The sequence below is a fragment of the Sarcophilus harrisii genome, chromosome 2 (assembly GCF_902635505.1).
Source record: "Sarcophilus harrisii chromosome 2, mSarHar1.11, whole genome shotgun sequence".
In the NCBI taxonomy this organism is placed as follows: Eukaryota; Metazoa; Chordata; class Mammalia; order Dasyuromorphia; family Dasyuridae; genus Sarcophilus; species Sarcophilus harrisii.
In genome coordinates, this window is record NC_045427.1 from 476,052,028 (window position 1) to 476,069,344 (window position 17,317).

Consider the following 17,317-nt stretch of genomic DNA (forward strand, 5'->3'; position numbering starts at 1 on the left):
AATATTTCATATGGCTCTCTTAGCAACCCTGAGAAGTAGGTGCTCTTGTGGTTCCCATTTTACAAATGTTGAAACGGGGGCAGATAGGGGTTAAGTGACTTGCCCAAGGTTACATAGCTAAAAATTGTCTGAGCCTGGATCTGAACTCTTGTGTTCCTGATTGCAGGACCAGCAGTGTGTGTACTGGGCCACTTGGTGATCAGGTAAACCATTAAGAACATATAATTTAAATAAGAAAGAGATTTAACAGGGAACATCATGGCTGTTGGAATATTTGGAATTTGGGATTAGCCATTTTATGCTCAATCTTATACTCAAAGAGTATAACTTGGAGCAATGGATAGATTTCAGCTTATTTCTGACAATGGAATGGTGTGCCCCTGCACAGTGAGGTTTTGTCCATGGAGATAAGTGAGTGAAGCTTGTCAGAGAAGAATTTAACTGGGGGGGTGGGGAGTTGGAGAAGTATTTATATTGGGTACCCAGTTCAAAGCTAGAGATTGGAGAATACCAAAAAAGTATCGAGACCATTAAGATTCTAGATCTCCCTCTGACTCAGTTGTCTCACTGAATTTTACTCTTCCTCTTAAACTGTCGTTGAGTCAGATTTACCATTTCTCTCTTCCTACACATGACACCCTATTCCTGAGCAACATTCCTGGAATGTCTTCTGTCTTAGAGACCCTCTTTTATTTTTTAAGACAAAGCCCACATGGTCCCCCTCAGATGCAGCGGGGTGGTGTTACAGTGTGCAGATGGTCAGGCTTGGAATCACAAAAACCTCCGTTCAAATGTGAACTCAGGTACTTCCTAGCTATGGTACTCTGGGCAAGTCATTTAACCTGGGTCTGCTTGAATTTCTTCATCTGTGTCATAACACTTACCTCCTAAGTCTGTGAAGATAATATTTTTAAGTTTTGTAAACCTTTAAATATTATTAAGTGCTAGTGTCCTCTCAAAACTACTGTTAATTTGGCTCAATGTAATGATTTTTTCCTATGTCTCCCTCATTAGCTCCTTGTAGACAGAGATTGTTCTATTCTGTTCTCGGGACCCCACACATAGGTGCTTCATAAGTATTTGTTGATTGGTTGTAAAGAATAACTGTGGTGTAGAATGAAGTAGAAAAAGCGCTAGATTTGGATTTTAATTCTAGCTCTGATACTGTGACCATGAATGAACTCTTCTAACCTATGAGCTTGTTTCCTCACCAGTAAAATGGGAATAATACTTAGACTTCCTACTTTATAGAGTTATGAAGAAAGCACTTTGCAAATCTTTTTGCTAATATCTTATTTAAGATTTTAGCATCAATATTCATTAGGGAGATTGGTCTATAATTTTCTTTCTCTGTTTTCAGCCTACCTGGTTTAGGTATCAGTACCATGTCTGTGTCATAGAAGGAATTTGGTAGGACTCCTTCATTCCCTATTTTATCAAATAATTTATCTAGCATTGGGGCCAATTGTTCTTTAAATGTTTGGTAAAATTCACATGTAAATCCATCTGGTCCTGGGGATTTTTTCTTAGGGAGTTGTTTAATTGCCTGTTCTATTTCTTTTTCTGAAATGGGACTATTCAAGCAATTTACTTCTTCCTCTGTTAGTCTGGGAAGTCTGTATTTTTGGAGGTAGTCATCCATTTCACTTAGGTTATCAAATTTATTGGCATAAAGTTGAGCAAAATAACTCCTTATTATTTCTCTAATTTCCTCTTCATTGGTGGAAAGTTCTCCTTTTCATTTTTAAGACTACTAATTTCATTTTCCTCCCTCCTTTTTCTAATCAGATTTACCAAAGGCTTATCTATTTTATTGGCTTTTTCATAGAACCAACTCTTAGTTTTATTAATTAGTTCAATAGTTTTTTTACTTTCAATATTTTTAATTTCTCCTTTTAATTTTAGAATTTCCAATTTAGTATTTGATTGGGGTTTTAATTTGTTCTTTTTTAGTTTTTTAGTTGCAAGCCCAATTCATTAATCTTTTCTTTCTCTGTTTTATTCAAGTAAGCCTCTAAGGATATAAAATTCCCTCTTATTACCGCTTTGGCTGCATCCCACAAATTTTGGTATGATGTCTCATCATTGTCATTATCTTGAGTGAAATTATTAATTGTATCTATAATTTGCTGCTTCACCCAATCATTCTTTAAGATGAGATTGTTTAGTTTCCAATTACTTTTTGGTCTATTTCCCTAACTTTTGTTGAATGTAGTTTTTATTGCATCATGATCTGAAAAGAAAGCATTTACTATTTCTGCTTTCTTGCATTTAATTTTGAGGTCTTTATGTCGTAATATATGGTCAATTTTTGAATAGGTTCCATGAACTGCTGAGAAGAAAGTATATTCTCTTCTATCTCCATTCAATTTTCTCCAAAGATCCAACATACCTAATTTTTCTAATATTATATTTACTTCTTTAATTTCTTTCTTATTTGTTTTGTGGTTTGAGCACTTTGCAAATCTTAAAGTACTATATACTTCAATAATTTAATCCATAATTTTGTTAGCATGGATACTTTCTAGATTCATATCACAGTTCCTCTTAGCTTAATAGGTTTTAAAATAATTTCTGTGGCTGAAAAATTAATCACCATTGTGATGTTCATCTTAAAACTGTCTGGCTCTTAGCAAGATTAGGGGCTTTCACTAGGTCTATTCTTCAGTCTTTTTCAGTTTGATAGGAAAGGTCCTTCAGAAGAGGGATCGGGCTAGCATGACCTTGGAAAATCCAAGTCATGTCCCTTTCACAATAAGGACTTTTCATGTAGAAAAGTGCAATATGCATATAGGTTTTATTTTTAATAGTGACAAAGGGATATTAAACTGCAATTTTTGAGACTGGAAGTGGAAGAAACTGGTGCTCAAGATCAGAGATGGCTTAGTATAGACCGAGGGACTTGGATTGGGCATCAAAGAGTGAGAAAGCTTTACATAATTAGGAAAGCAAAGGCAGAGAATGTTTCAAGCCGGTACCATGTGAGCAAAGAGGAGAAAAGAAGATGAATTCATATAACGTGAATGCAGATGGTTGAAGAGACCTGATTGAATGGGATGTTAAAGTTTCAGGGTTAGCTTTTGTGGGAGTAAATAAAGCTCTTTATGCTATTGTCGAAGCACTTTTATTTTTAAAGAATAGAGTCAAATAATTTTCTCAGTTCTGAGGGCTTTTGACAAAAGTACAAGAGGGAAAATTCATCTTTGACAATCTTCTCTTTCCTTTTCTCTCCAAGGTATCCAATACCGTTGAAGCCCTTTCCTTCACCTTTGTAGTGTTTTCTAGGTGATGTTTCATAACTATTCCTTTTTTATCTCTCGTTGGTGGCCTGTTCTCATCTGTTAAGGAGGGAAAACTGAATCATAGAATTAGGATGTTTGAATCAGAAGGGATTTAGAATTAGAACATAGAAAGTCAGAACTGGAAAAGACTAATAAGAAAGGTAAAATGATTTGACCAGGATTACTTGTAAATGTCACAACTTGTATAGGAGTCCAAGTTAGTGGGTTTTTAAAAATTTTATTTCCATTTATTTACTAATTTTAAACAATGATTTATTGAGATCCTATTATGTGCACAATCCTATAAGGCTCTCTGGAAGAGACCTTTGAAGGCATCTAATGTAATTTAATTATAGATGAGGGTACTGAAGGTCTCAGATGACCTTCACATGACACTGCATGAGTTCACTACAGAACTGAGAATAAATAGATCCCAAAATTCAATTTCTAGACCAGTACTTAGTAATAATTACTGATCTCTTAACACTAGAACCCATGAACTAGCTGTTAGATCTGAATTGATATAAAAGGGAATTGGGCCTGATGATCTTTAAGGTCCTTTTTTAAGCTGTATTTATTATTATTGGATTGTAAACTATTAGGACCAGATCTTGTCTTAATTATCTTTTTATCCCCTCCATTACCTAAGGCAAGTTATGCAGAGGGTAACTGCTTAACATGATTATTAAATGAATTAGCAAATGAATAGAAATAGAATGAATCAATGAGAGTCAGTGTTGGGATTACAAACAAGACATTCTATGCTCTTGAGGAGCTCATGCTATAATGAAGGAGATGACACTTAGGAAAAGTGGTTGATTGTTGCCCTTTGTGCTTGAAAAGGACCAAAGTGATACCATTATGTTGGAGACAAAGTACAGTGTGTCTTGATTGACCAGATCCATTTGAGCTTGAAAGAGTAGCACAATTCAGGGCCAAACTGCTTTTGAGGTGGAGATGGCTCTACATTTATGCATCTCATTTTTCCTTTGTGCTTCTGAGATTCTACTTTGCCCACAGAGTACAGCACCTTCTTTGATACAGAAATTGCATAGTGGGCAGTCCTGTACCATCATCTCCCTTTTCTCACAATACCAGAGTTCTTCAGAGAGCTAGAGAGCTCTTTAGAATGTCCTTGTACTACTTTTTCTGACCCTTATGTAAGCACTTATGTGAATTGTCTGTAAAAATAGTCTTTCAGGAGACATCCATAAAAAGGGAAAAGGACTTATTTATACAAAAGTATTTTTAGCTGTTCTTTTTGTGGAAATCAAAGGAATGTCCATCAATTGGGGAATGGCTAAATAAGCTGTGGTATATGATTGTAATGCAGTATTATTGTGCTAAAGAAATGAGAGGCAGAATGATTTCAGAAAAACCTGGAAAGTGAACAGAACCAAAAGAATGTTATACCTGTTTATAGGAATATTGTTCAATGAAGAATTATGAATGACTTAGCTATTTTCAGTAATATAAAGATCCAAGACAATCCCAAAGGACTAATGATGAAACATCAGCCCTCGAGAGAAAGAGCTGATATGGACTGAATATAGACTGAAGCATACTATTTTTCACTGTTTTATTTCAGTTGTCTTGTACAAAATAACTAATATAAAAGTGTCTTAACTATTGCATACATATAACTTATAAATCTGATTGCTTACTATTTCAGGAAAAGGAGAAAGAAAAAGGATGGATAAAATTTGGAGCTCAAAACTTTAAATAAAAATGTTAAAAAACTAGGAATGAATACAGAAAAAAATTAGTCATTTAGGTAAATGTAATTTTTGGCATTCACCAATGTGGTCAGCCCTCTACAAAGCTTGCTTCCAGGGATGATGGCCCTAGGTGGGCTGGGTGAGGTAGGGGGCCATCATAAGGCTCTTGGGCTCAGAGTCCAGAGCTGTACTCAGTGGGGTCTTAGGGGGTTGAGATGATGATGAGGATCTTTAATTGCTCTGCACATTCTGCTTTCGTCTCTCCTTCAGCTGAACTGGTTTGCACTTGGTAGTCATGTCTGGCCTCTTTTTCACAGGGGTTGCTTATCTGGGCAATAGATGTGGAGATTGGAAACAAGTGGTCTAGGGAGTACTCCTGTTCCCAGGCCTGTTGGGTTCAGGGCCCAGACTTTTGATCACCACTTCTTCTGAGGGAAGGGGTTAGGGTTAGGGGTGGTCAAAGTCTGGGTGATCTGCATGCGAGGATGGAGGACTAGCCTCTGCAGCGAGGTGACACTGGCATGGGCCTGGCAGGGCCTCTGGGGGTACCAGCAGGGGAAGAAAAACAAGTGGTTGCCCACCAGGGCAGTGCAGGAGGCTTGGGTCATGGTGCACAGGCCACGGTTAACCTCACAGGTGCAAGGAGCTAGGGTCCTAGTACAGGGGCTACCAGGAGGTTCGGGTCTTGCTACATGTTTCCATTCCTTGTTTTTTTCAAAACTTGGCCAATGGTTAAGAAGTAAACATCTCCCCCAGAGGGTCTTACCAATGAACAAAGAGTAAACATCTTCCCCCACACACATTTCCCTATAAAATAGCCCCTCCTGCAGTAACCCCTGAGACTGGCCAGTCCTCTTGGTGCTGTGTAATCCTGAACTGCGTTTTTCCACACTAAAGGCTAACGGGTCTGGTGTCCAGGTAATTCTTACCTATCAAATCTATTCTCCCCATGCAATAAAACGCATAGAACAGCTCCAGTCCGATTTTGACTTTTAGCTTTGTAGCTGGGTAGCCCCAAGCAAGCCGCTCCCTTCTCTATGACTGTTTCCTAAACTGTAAAATTGGAAGATAAACTACCTTCCAGAATGTTGTAGGAAGTGAAATATTTGTGAGGCCTGTTGCAGATTTTAAAGCGTGATGTAAATATTTTTATTATTATTCCAGCTTAGGTGGTTAGTTATTGATTCTGGGCAAATCTTCACTTATCTAAGCCTCAGGTTCTAATTCTGTAAAGTAGGTATAATTATAGAGCTTATATATTTAAATATATAATTATTTATACAATTTATAGATATAATTATAGGTATAATTAAGGCGCTGTCTACATCACAGGGTTGTTGAAAGCGCCTTTTTAATGTTAAGTTGTCATAAATTAATGTGCCTGAGAAAACTACCAGGATGGAACGTTAGGAACGAGGGCCCTATTAAACAGGGAGGCAAAGCCGGAAGTTCCCCTAGCCGGACCGTTTTGTAGCGGACTCATTTCCGGCCGCGGGAGCGGGAACCGACTTCTGGTCGGTTTGTAGGCCCGGGTTGAGGAGAATCCGACACGAATCAGAGCCATCCCAGCCGCCACCATGGTGAGGGAGCGCCGGGCAGCCATGTGGGATGGTTCTAAGGCTGGCCCCGAGCGGAGGATGCCGTCAGGGCCGACGGTCGAGTTCAGAGGGCTGGGGCCCAGGTTTGGGGAGGAAAGGCCGGGATTCTGAGGAGGGGGAGGGGAAGGAGCGCGAGGCGGGGGTTCTGAGGAGGGGGAGGGGAGGGAGCGCGAGGCGGGGGTTCTAGAAGGGGGGGGGTGCTGGACGAGGTTCTGAGGGGCAGGGTGCTCCAGGCCAGAGTTGTGAGGGGGCGACATGGGAGCTTTCGGGGCGGGGGTCCTGAGGTGGGGGGAGGGAGGCGAAGGCTCGGGGGGCCAGGGCTTCAGAAGGGGGGAAGGGAGTAGGCTGGGATCCCGAGGAGGGGAGGTTCCGAAGGAGGAGAAGGCTAGGGCTCTGAGGGGGAGGGCCATGTGCGTGTCTGTGCGCGGAGTGGGCATCGGGCGAGCTGTGGTGCGGAGGGAAGCACTGGAAGCGCGCCCGGGAACTCGCGCGATGGTTACAGGTACAAGCGGGGGACCTCCGGATGCTTGGGCGCCGGGGGGGAGGGGATGTCGCAGAGAGGAGGCTGCGGGTCAGGGGTAGAGGCGGGCCCACAGGCCACGGGAGCAATGGCCTTTCTACCATCTACTCCCTCCTCGTCATTTTACACTCCCAGCCCCCAGGTTTGGGCCTGCTGCTCCTAGGCCGCCCCCAGTGTCAGAACAGGTAGTGAGACAGACTGTGGAACTTGCGCGCCCCCCCCCCCCCCCCCCGCGCCAATTGCCCGAGTGCGGGTTTCCAGGCCTCGTGTGCCTTGTTACAGCCGCGCTCTTTGTGAAACGCAGCTCCCGGCATGTTACCACCAATGCGTCCCTCCGGTAGCAGAGATTGTGGGGGTTGAGTCCTAGCTTCGGTCCCTACTTACTGTGTTAGTGGGACAAGTTTCTTAACCTCTTCAACTAGACGGTCGGTTTCCCTGCCTTAAATGCCGCTGCTCTTGGGAAGGCCAGTGAGGTGCCTGGGTTGTGTATGAAAGCTGTCCATGCAGCGAGCTCAGTGTTTCTGATCTGGAAAGAAGGAGGGTGAAGAAATCTCGGGTTAAAAATGGAGGTGAAAGAAGGCTGTTCCGAGAGGCAGAATGTTGTCTTGGGGAGTCTTAAACAGAGGATGTAACGGGGAAAGAGTGTTAAAGCTCATTTTGTGTATCCCATTTTACTAAAGAGGAAGCTGGGTTCGGAGTGGGGAATTGATTTATCCAGTCAACACTAGAACGTAGGCTCCTGACTCCAAGTCCTGTTCATTCGCCTTTATGTTAGGTTTCCCCTGGGAGCAGAACTGAGGGAAAAGTAGAGGGATTGAGGAGGGACTCAGATTTCAGTGTCTCAGCTCCTTCTTTCTTGCTTCTTATAGACGGTGGGCAAGAGCAGCAAGATGCTGCAGCACATCGACTACAGGATGAGATGCATCCTGCAGGATGGCCGCATCTTCATCGGTACCTTCAAGGCCTTTGACAAGCACATGAACCTGATCCTGTGTGACTGTGATGAGTTCAGGAAGATCAAGTGAGGAGGGGCCCTGGTGGGAGGAGAGCAACCTGGTTCACTTAGCAGAATATTGTGGGGGAGGGACCCCAGTGGCAGGTGATCTAGTTTAGCTGTTCCCTGTCTGGCTGTGGCCTAACTGTGCTTCTAGCGTCTGTGTGGTTGTGTCCTTTTTTGAAGAAAAGTCCGCTGAGATTCCCCATTGCCCTCTGAATGTTGCCTTCCCCAGGAGTTCAGCTGTGCTTGGAACCCCTTGGCCTGAGAGCTGTGTTTCTGCTTTTCCTTGTTTGCCCCCATGGGGTAAAGGGCTCTCGTGTTCTCCCCACAGGTTTTTAAGGGGGAGAACTTGCTTTTCTGTCCTCATTGCCTCTCTGTAAGGCTGCAGCCTAAACGGCATCCCCACCCAATACAGCCTGCTCTGAAGCAGCTTTCAGGAGCCCCTGACCCTCTTCAGGGTAAGTGCCTGGCTTCACCACTTGGGTTGGTGTTTGGGGCTAGTGATTTAGAATCAGAGTTGGAAGAGACCAAGATCATTTACTGTGACCCCTTATTTTCTAGAAGAGGAAACAACAAGGTGCTTAACTGACTTGCCCAAAGTTTTAGAATAGCAGAGCAAATATTCAGACCTTAGTTCTATGACCCCTATTTCCAGTGTTTTCCCATTTTACCTGGCTCCCTTCTTTGATTTGCTATCTGAAAAAAAAAAAAAAAAAAAAAAAAATAGAAGTAGTGAGAAGTGGGGGCTAAATGCTATCCCGTGTGTTTTCAAGTTATTTGCTATGTCAGTTTTCTAGCAAGAATGTTGTGTTTTAAAGCTAAAAAGCCTTTGGGATGATCTGGTAAAGGTGATTCCTATTCTACAACATCCAAGCTATTGCTATCTTACAGGTCAGGAAGCCCAGAGAGAATAAATGCCCTATCTGTATTCCCTAGTTTGTTAAATGATAGTGGTTGGGGTGGGAAAAACTGGAACCCAAGTCTCTTGCTTCCCAAAAGCAGAGCTCCAATTTTCTTTCTTCCATCAGTCTATTAATGACTTTTTATTTCTTTTAGGTCTGTGTGGTTTTGTATGTATGTGTGTGTGTGTGTGTCTGGCTTGAGTGGAGAGAATCCACGATAAGGACTTACCAGAGTGAGTAGGGTGCTAGATGCCTGCAGGAGCTCCTTGGGGAGCTGATTGATCTGGCAGCTAATAAGATTAAACAGTAGTTGTCTTTTCTCCCTGTGAGAGAAATCAAGTATAAGAGGCCAAGGCAAGTTGTTCAGATAGATAGGAACATTAGGATAGGGGTGAGTATGTTAGCACAGGGTCAACTCCAGAACCATTCAAGCTGGCCAGTCAAGAGAGATCGTCAGTGTGTTGGAGTTTATGGGAAAGAGTGCTATGCAAGAGGGCCCTTGCTGAAAATAACAGGTAAAAATAGGAAATGGCCTTTATAGGTACTCAATTAATGGGATATGGAAATAGCCATGTCTTGGCTACATATGTGCTGCAACAGGGTTGCCATCTGCCCTGCCTAGGTACTACTGTCTTGGCATCATCCTAGAACATTGTTATGCGCAATAGATGCACAGGATATATCTAATGAATTATGATCCAGAGTCACAGGTCAAATATCTTCATTTTCCCATGGGTGTAGATAAGAGTCTAGAGCTTAGGGAAAAAAAATTTATTAAATGTAGGTCGGACTAAAACTCCCAAAAGCTTTGAATTACGGGCAAACTAAAATATCGAGTCTGCTGTAAACATAAACACCCTTTTGAATGAAGCCTTTTATTACCAGAAGTTTTCCATTCTTGTCTCTTAGGGGTATTTCTACATAATGCATCTCTGAGGTTGTACTGGCAGCTAATAAAGAATTAAAATTAATGTAGAAGAGGAATTAGGATTAGACTCACTTCATTTAATCCTAAAGCACAGGTCTAGAAACAAAGTAAAAGGAGCAAGATTTTGCATATCTAAAGGAAAGTTTCCTTAACAATTGGAGCTCTCTGAAAGGGTAATTTATTTTCCTGTAGAAGTAGTGGATTCCATGTTATTGGAGGTCTTCAACTAGAAATTGAATGACTATCTGAGGTCTTTTTTATCTTTGATATGTATGTTGAGAAGCAACCACTCTTGGGACCTGAGAATTATCCTGCTTCACTTTAGGAAAATTTACAACAAGAGCTAATTTTCACAGGGTTTAGAGATGAAACATTAAAAATCATCTAGTCTAACCCTCTTTATTTTTAGATTAAAGAAGGATCCAGAGAAGGGGAGTGACTTGCCCAAAGTTTTATAGCTAGTCATTGGCACATTTCGAATTTGAATCTTTGTCTTTGGTCTCCAAGTCTTCTGCCTCTTTTTACTATATCAGTTAAATGTCTAGAAATGAACTGGATCTTATTTTAATTCCTGTACGTGACTATTTACAATAGAGTTTAACTTGGGGGATGGGAAACTTGGAAGGATGCTGGGAGTATGTCATGAGGAACTATAATCTATGAAATGCCTTAATAATACCCTGTCCATTAAAGTAAGTTTTTTTCCCCCTTCTCCCTGTCTTCAGGCCGAAGAACTCAAAACAAGCAGAAAGGGAAGAGAAGCGAGTTCTGGGCCTTGTGCTGCTACGTGGGGAGAACCTAGTCTCAATGACCGTGGAGGGGCCACCTCCCAAAGATGTAAGGCAGGAATCTGTGTGTTCTTGAGGTGATGGGGAAGCCCCCATCGTGGTGTGAGTACTGAGAGTCAAGTTGCTCTTTCTGGGATAACAACAGTGCCTTATAAAAATAAAAATAATAATTTTACAAAGTTAAAAAGATCTTGTCACAGTAGCTCAATAAAACCTAACATTGTGATTTTATACATCTGAAACTTAGAGAGATGATATGATTATCTAAGGTCACATAGTTTATAACTGATGAAGTGGAGGAGCCAGCATTTAAACTTGAGCTCTTTAGTATCAGTGTCATAATTCTTTTCACTATACCATACCATGTTAAACTAGATTTTGTAGGATGTGCTTCCTTGCCACAAAACTCCAAGGACAGCCAATAGACTGGACCTAAAATGTATGATAGCAAACGACACATTGAATTTTTAATCTTAGAATCATAAAGATAGAAGGGGTCTTGGTAGGGTAGTACAAAATCTTTTTTATGTGTTGAAATAGATGGTTTGTAAGGTTTTTTTCCAACGTGTGAGAGTGTTATTATTAATATTATTAATTTTTTTTGGAGAAAATGAGATCTGTAGAGGGGAGAATTGCTTTCTTTAAATTTTTGATTAAAATTGACAGTCATAACTAGTTCCAGATCCAATATTTTTTCTTTGGTCCATCTGAAAATTTATATAAGTGGGTAGGTTGTGTTATATGTGAGTAGTAATAGTAATAATAATAATTGCAATTCAAATAAGTATAGCTTTAAGAATTTACAAAAAGCTTTCCTTAACTCATTGAGAAATAAATGGTATGCTTTCCAGATGAGGGAACTGAGACTTTAATTGGTTAAGTGACAAAATATATGTTCTTTTAGGCTGGCCACATAGGATTAATCTTGGTGATTAGTAGGGGTCACGATGATGGTTGCATATGGACCTTGGTCTGTATATTCTAATCCTGTGGATTGGAAGTCTTAGCAAGTTTGCTCCATAAAGGTACCTCTTTTTTATATCCCTCTGCTGTAGAACTTAAATTTTTGTTTGTTTGTTTGTTTCAGACTGGTATTGCCCGAGTACCACTTGCTGGGGCTGCAGGAGGTCCTGGGATTGGCAGGGCAGCAGGGAGAGGTGTGCCTGCTGGTGTCCCAATGCCCCAGGCTCCTGCAGGGCTAGCAGGGCCTGTCCGAGGGGTAGGAGGGCCATCTCAACAGGTGAGAAGCTATGATAATATCGAATTCTATATGGAAGGAGGGGATAGTTGTGGGATTAGTGCCAAAAGTAAAATTCACTTCATTCATTGCGCACTTGCTATATACCAGGCACTGGGGATACAAAAGCAAAAATAAGACTTCCTGCCTTCAAGAGTCTGATGCTCTGTTGAGGGTGGAGGGTGGGGGGGAACAAACATGTGCATAAGTAACAATATATCAGATAAATACAGAAAATCCAAAGTAATCTTGGGGTGGACAGCACTAATAACTACAAAGTAGAGGTAAGACCGGAGAGAGTAGCTTTTGTAGAGACAAAAGCAGGATATAGTGTGGAGGGGAAAAACAAGTGGTTCATGTGATGGCCAATAATATAATCATTGTGAAAAGATAGGCTGGAGCCGGAATGTGAAGGACTTTAAATGCTACTCAAGAGAAGTTAAAATTTGTATTTTATCCTAGAGCCAAGAGAGAATGTGCCACCAAAAGTTCTTTAGAAGGGTGATGACAGGGTCAGCTCTTTTCTTTAGGTATATCACTTTGGCTGCTATGTAGAGGATGGATTGGAGAATGGACTGGCTGTTTTTAGTAGTCCAGGTGAAAGGTGATAGAGGATTTAAGCTAGGTTAGGGTACTGTTTAAGTGGAAAGAAGAAGATAGATGTGAGAGAAGATAGAATCCACAATACTTGGCAGTTGATTTGGATATGGGACATGAAAAGAAATGAATAGGTAAAAATGACTGGAGTTACAAATTTGAATGACTTTAAGATTGATGGTATCTTTGACAGATGGAAATTAGGACAAAGTATATTTCGGTGGGGGGAGGGATAAGTTCTTTTTTGGTTGTGTTGCATTTTATATGCCTTTGAGAAATTTAGGTGGAGATGTTCAGCAAATTGGTGATGTAGGATTATAGTTCAGATGAGAAGTAAGGACTGAATCTGTAGATTTGCTAATCATCTGCTTTAGGTAATAATTGGATCCATTGGAACTGAGTGAATATGAGTGTAATGTGAGAGAGAATAGTGCTCATACTAGAGCTCTGAGGATATACAAGCCTCTGGGTTTTAAATGTTGGGAAAGATTTCAGACCTGAAATTACATGTGCTTCCTAAGTTTTCTATGGGGGCTCTTTAAAAAACAGGTGTGAAGGGGAAAAATGTAATCATTGTGAATTTTAATTGTGATTAGGGAGTTTCATCTTGTATCTCTGAGAATTTGATAAGAGAGAGTGTTAGGTGGTTTAAATTGGGATGTGTTAAAGATATGTGCTTTGTCCAGTTAGTATAAGCTTTTCTTTCCTAAGGAGCTAATTGCTGAGCTACACTAATAATTTGTATTTACTTTTTTTGAAAACCAGTAAAAATATGATTTTTAACTTTAGTCATTTGTGATTTAATATATTTTTATTTTTATTTTTTTATTTATTTAATAGCCTTTTATTTACAGGTTATATGCATGGATAACTTTACAGCGTTAACAATTGCCAAACCTCTTGTTCCAATTTTTCACCTCTTACCCCCCACCCCCTCCCCTAGATGGCAGGATGACCAGTAGATGTTAAATACATTAAAATATAAATTAGATACACAATAAGTATACATGACCAAAATGATTTAATATATTTTTTAAAAAATCTAAATGTGAGTGCAATAGTTTTTTTAAAAATGAACATTTTTTTCTCATCAAAAACTTCTAGCATTGTATAATAACATATAGTGATAGCTTGTTTGAGCTGCCCAAAGGTCCAATGTTTTTCTTGATCCATCCCACAGCTTCTATAAGCTGTCAGAAATGTAAAGAAAATATGTAAATAATAACATTCTTGGGGGAAAAATTGTGTCTTCTGGTCAGTGATGTTGTGAATTATGGCTCCTACCCTGGGTCACTTCTGTCATTTTTAATAAATAACTCACTTTCCTTAGCACTTCAAAATATAAAAAATTTTCTCTTTATTATGCTATGTGGTAAGTAGTACAGGTCTTCTTTCCAATGTACAAGTGAGGAAACAAGCTCTGAGAGCTGAGGGACTTTCCTAGGGTCTTAAAATTATAGTGTCAGCTCCAAGATATGAATTCATATATTCTGATTGAAAGACTCTTAACAATCAAAGATCGAGAGCTGGAAGGGACCTTAAAGGTTTGGTCCAACACTCTGTAATTTTATAAATAAGGAAACTTGTCTAAAGAGTTTTCATGGTTTAACCAGGATCATGCTGGTATAAGCATCGTGACTAATAGGTAGTGGTGCCATGCTGTGAACTCCAGCTCCTTTTCCCCCCCACTGTCTCATGCTTTTCCATTGTCATACTTTTTGCTACCGTTCAGTATTTTTAATGTAGATTAGTCCATAGACCTTGCATTGCTGAGAGCCATGCATTCAGGATAGCAGCACCTACATTATGTAGAGGAAGTCAGTCTGTCACTAGAATTTAAGTATAGTTAAATATCTGTGTTTTGCTCAGAACTCCAGTGTGTCTGTCTGGATTCCCTAGGAAGAAGCTCATTACCAAGCTATGGTAGCATGGCAGAAACCCTGACTGGGAATACTTGAATTTAGAAGGGACATTTGACAACATGTGATAGTACTAAAGTTGAGGAGAGGAAACCATGTCAAGGAAGGATTAGTTGAAGGAACTAGGGATGTTTAACTGGGAAAATTGGCAGATTCATCGGGGTCTTGGAGGTCTTGATTTACTACGTTCTGATATTTGAGGGTCGTCAGTGACAGAACAATTTGATTATTGGCTTCAGGGTAGAAAGTTGAGAGAGGCAAACTTTGTCTTGATGTGGGAAAAAACTACCATTTATAACTATCCAAAATGGAATGGGTTTTCTCAAGTGGGTATAGCTCTCCCTGTTATTGGAGATATTTAAGTTATGACTAGGTATCTATTTCTTGGTGATGCTTTGTTGAGAGTTGGATCTCCTAAGTCTTTTCTGGCTTTAGGATTCCATGACCTTATACTGACAAGATCTCTGATGTTCGTTCCACTATGTTTTTCCAGGTGATGACTCCACAGGGAAGAGGAACTGTTGCTGCTGCAGCTGCTGCCGCCACAGCCAGCATTGCAGGGGCCCCAACACAATATCCTCCAGGCCGAGGAGGACCTCCCCCACCAATGGGCCGAGGAGCACCTCCTCCAGGTACAAAACCCCTGGGACCAGTGCTTCTTGAAGGGAGAGGCCCCCAGCTGGATTAGTGATGAAGCATGACCTTGTCTGAACTTGATGAGGAGTTGGGATCAGTCAGCAGGATTACTCTGAGGTCCAGCTGTGTGTCTTAGTCAAAGCTCATCTCTTGAGATATGATTTAAAGGAATGGGATGAACTGTAAGAAGCCATGGTTCCTGAATTTAGATCTTAAGGATATGGGGATGGCTGGATTGGGAGAAAGTGGTGATAGACCTTTGAGCTCTTTGTGATGGTATTTTTTTTCTCTCCAAGACAAATATTCAGCTGGTTTTCTGGGACTTTTCTGTTGCAGGCATGATGGCTCCCCCACCTGGCATGAGACCTCCCATGGGCCCTCCAATGGGGATGCCCCCAGGTCGAGGGGCACCAATGGGCATGCCCCCTCCTGGCATGAGACCCCCTCCTCCAGGAATGAGAGGTGAGTGTTCTGAAATAGTGGTACTGAGGATATTAAAGTCAGGATGTCCTTTTAAAAATTATTATTTTTTGGTCAGAATGTCTTGAGGGAGAGAGATTGGGTTATATATCTAATATTTAGTGTTCTAAAGTACCTATTAATGCCTGTATATTTTTATTCTGTTCTAAGATCATTTTTAGCTCTGGAATTATGATCTTTAAATTTGCACTGAAGCTTTTATTTTTTAAAGCACTTTTTTTGTCCATCAAATTGTGCTATAAAAGTAGCAAAGGATTGAGTAGAGAGGATTGAGAGTACAAGGCCTGGATTTGAATGCCAAATTTGTTATTTACTGCCTTTTTGATCGTGGGCAAGCTTAGCCTTTTACAGAGCCTTTTACAGAGTTTTCTCCTCTGTAAAGTGGGGGGTATTGTATAGATGACCCATATGAGATTCTTTTTATTTCTGTGTCTGTGACCTCTTGTGATCCTTTGAATAATCCTCTAAAGTCTTTCAGTGTTAAGTAGTAGTGTTTCCATCTTAAAAAGACTCACAGGGGAGAAATGATTTGTCCAAGGAGGTTACAGTGAGTTAGTAGAGATGTTCTTACTCAGATATAGATTGAACAAAATGGTCTTTATAACCCATCCTTCTTCTTGAGTGATTGTGTTTCTATGTATTTTAACACTAGCTGGACCATGTATGTCAGTTGACCTAAAAATAGTGTAATTTTACTTGGAAATAAAAATTTTCATTCTATTACTGATTTTCTTTGCCTTATGAATAAAAAATGCACTGATGAATTAATTAACAAAACTTGATCTTTTGGTGAATTCTTGAATTGTGGTCCTTCTAGTGTTAAATGTGACCTATATGGATTGTGCTGCCACTGCTTCTAAAAATGCTGAAGCCTTTAGTTTCTATTATTAGCAGATGGAAATTTGAATTGCACACACACACATGCACACATACGCATGCACAGGTGTTGTCTAGATGAGTGATATTAAAAAACAAATATAAATTGATCTTGTGGGTTACATATTAACTTAGAAACCCATAAGTTAATATTACAATGTTTTATTTTTGTTTTGTTAAACATTTCCCAGTTATGTTTTAATTTGGATGTGAACTAGACTAAGGATCTTACAAAAGAGCCATCTCTTGACTATAATCAGAATATTTTTAGTCTTGGCCAGAATTCATTGTCTTGTTTATCCTAGACTGTTAGATATTCTTTTCATCCTTTCTTTCCTTCACAGGTCCTCCACCTCCGGGGATGCGCCCACCAAGACCCTAAGATCCTGTAGGCCTTGCTCAGATGTTATTTCCATGTTTGCCACCTGGAAAGTTGTAAATAGTTGTCTTACTGCCTTTGAACTTGGTTTATAATAAACTTCAGGAAAAAAATCTTTTAATTTTGGACGTTGTTGTTTTCTGGGACTTTGCTGTTGTAGGCATGAGATGTGATAGAATTGGGGAGGCAGTGCTTAGATCCATTGGGACTAAAATTTAGAGGTCTTCTCAAATTAATGGCTTTGTTTCTTGGGTGTTTCAAAATAACTGGCTTCTTACATTTTTTCAACAGAAAGACTCCTTATGCAAAGCTGGATGCTTTCTTTTTATTGTAACACAGACATTGGCTTGGTCAACCTCTGAAGGTCTGAGGGAAGTAGGAACATTTCTTTAATTAAACCTTAATTGTTGAGAACAAGTGTTTCAAGAATTGACCAATTCTTAACACTCTTGTCTAATCCT

At 40.2% G+C, this 17,317-nt stretch overlaps 1 protein-coding gene across 2 annotated transcripts; it reads left to right on the forward strand.

Moving 5' to 3' along the window:
• The first annotated feature begins 6,459 nt into the window (after positions 1 to 6,459).
• On the forward strand, positions 6,460 to 16,983 carry SNRPB (small nuclear ribonucleoprotein polypeptides B and B1). 2 transcript variants are annotated; one of them, XM_003757304.4, is made up of 7 exons: positions 6,460 to 6,579; positions 7,987 to 8,138; positions 10,670 to 10,781; positions 11,820 to 11,972; positions 14,979 to 15,117; positions 15,458 to 15,583; positions 16,822 to 16,983. In XM_003757304.4, the coding sequence occupies exons 1-7, from the start codon at positions 6,577 to 6,579 to the stop codon at positions 16,857 to 16,859; spliced, it is 723 nt and encodes a 240-aa protein (XP_003757352.1). In that variant the 5' UTR covers positions 6,460 to 6,576; the 3' UTR covers positions 16,860 to 16,983. The 2 variants fall into 2 exon arrangements, with proteins under 2 accessions (XP_003757352.1, XP_031810465.1); XM_031954605.1 differs by lacking the exon at positions 6,460 to 6,579 and adding an exon at positions 7,076 to 7,099.
• The last annotated feature ends 334 nt before the right edge of the window (positions 16,984 to 17,317 follow it).

Excerpts from the sequence above, each read along its gene's own strand:
- SNRPB (XM_003757304.4), top strand. Across the intron at positions 15,118-15,457 it reads CCGAGGAGCACCTCCTCCAG|GCATGATGGCTCCCCCACCT; the intron begins GTACAAAACCCC and ends TTTCTGTTGCAG. Across the intron at positions 15,584-16,821 it reads CCCTCCTCCAGGAATGAGAG|GTCCTCCACCTCCGGGGATG; the intron begins GTGAGTGTTCTG and ends TTTCCTTCACAG.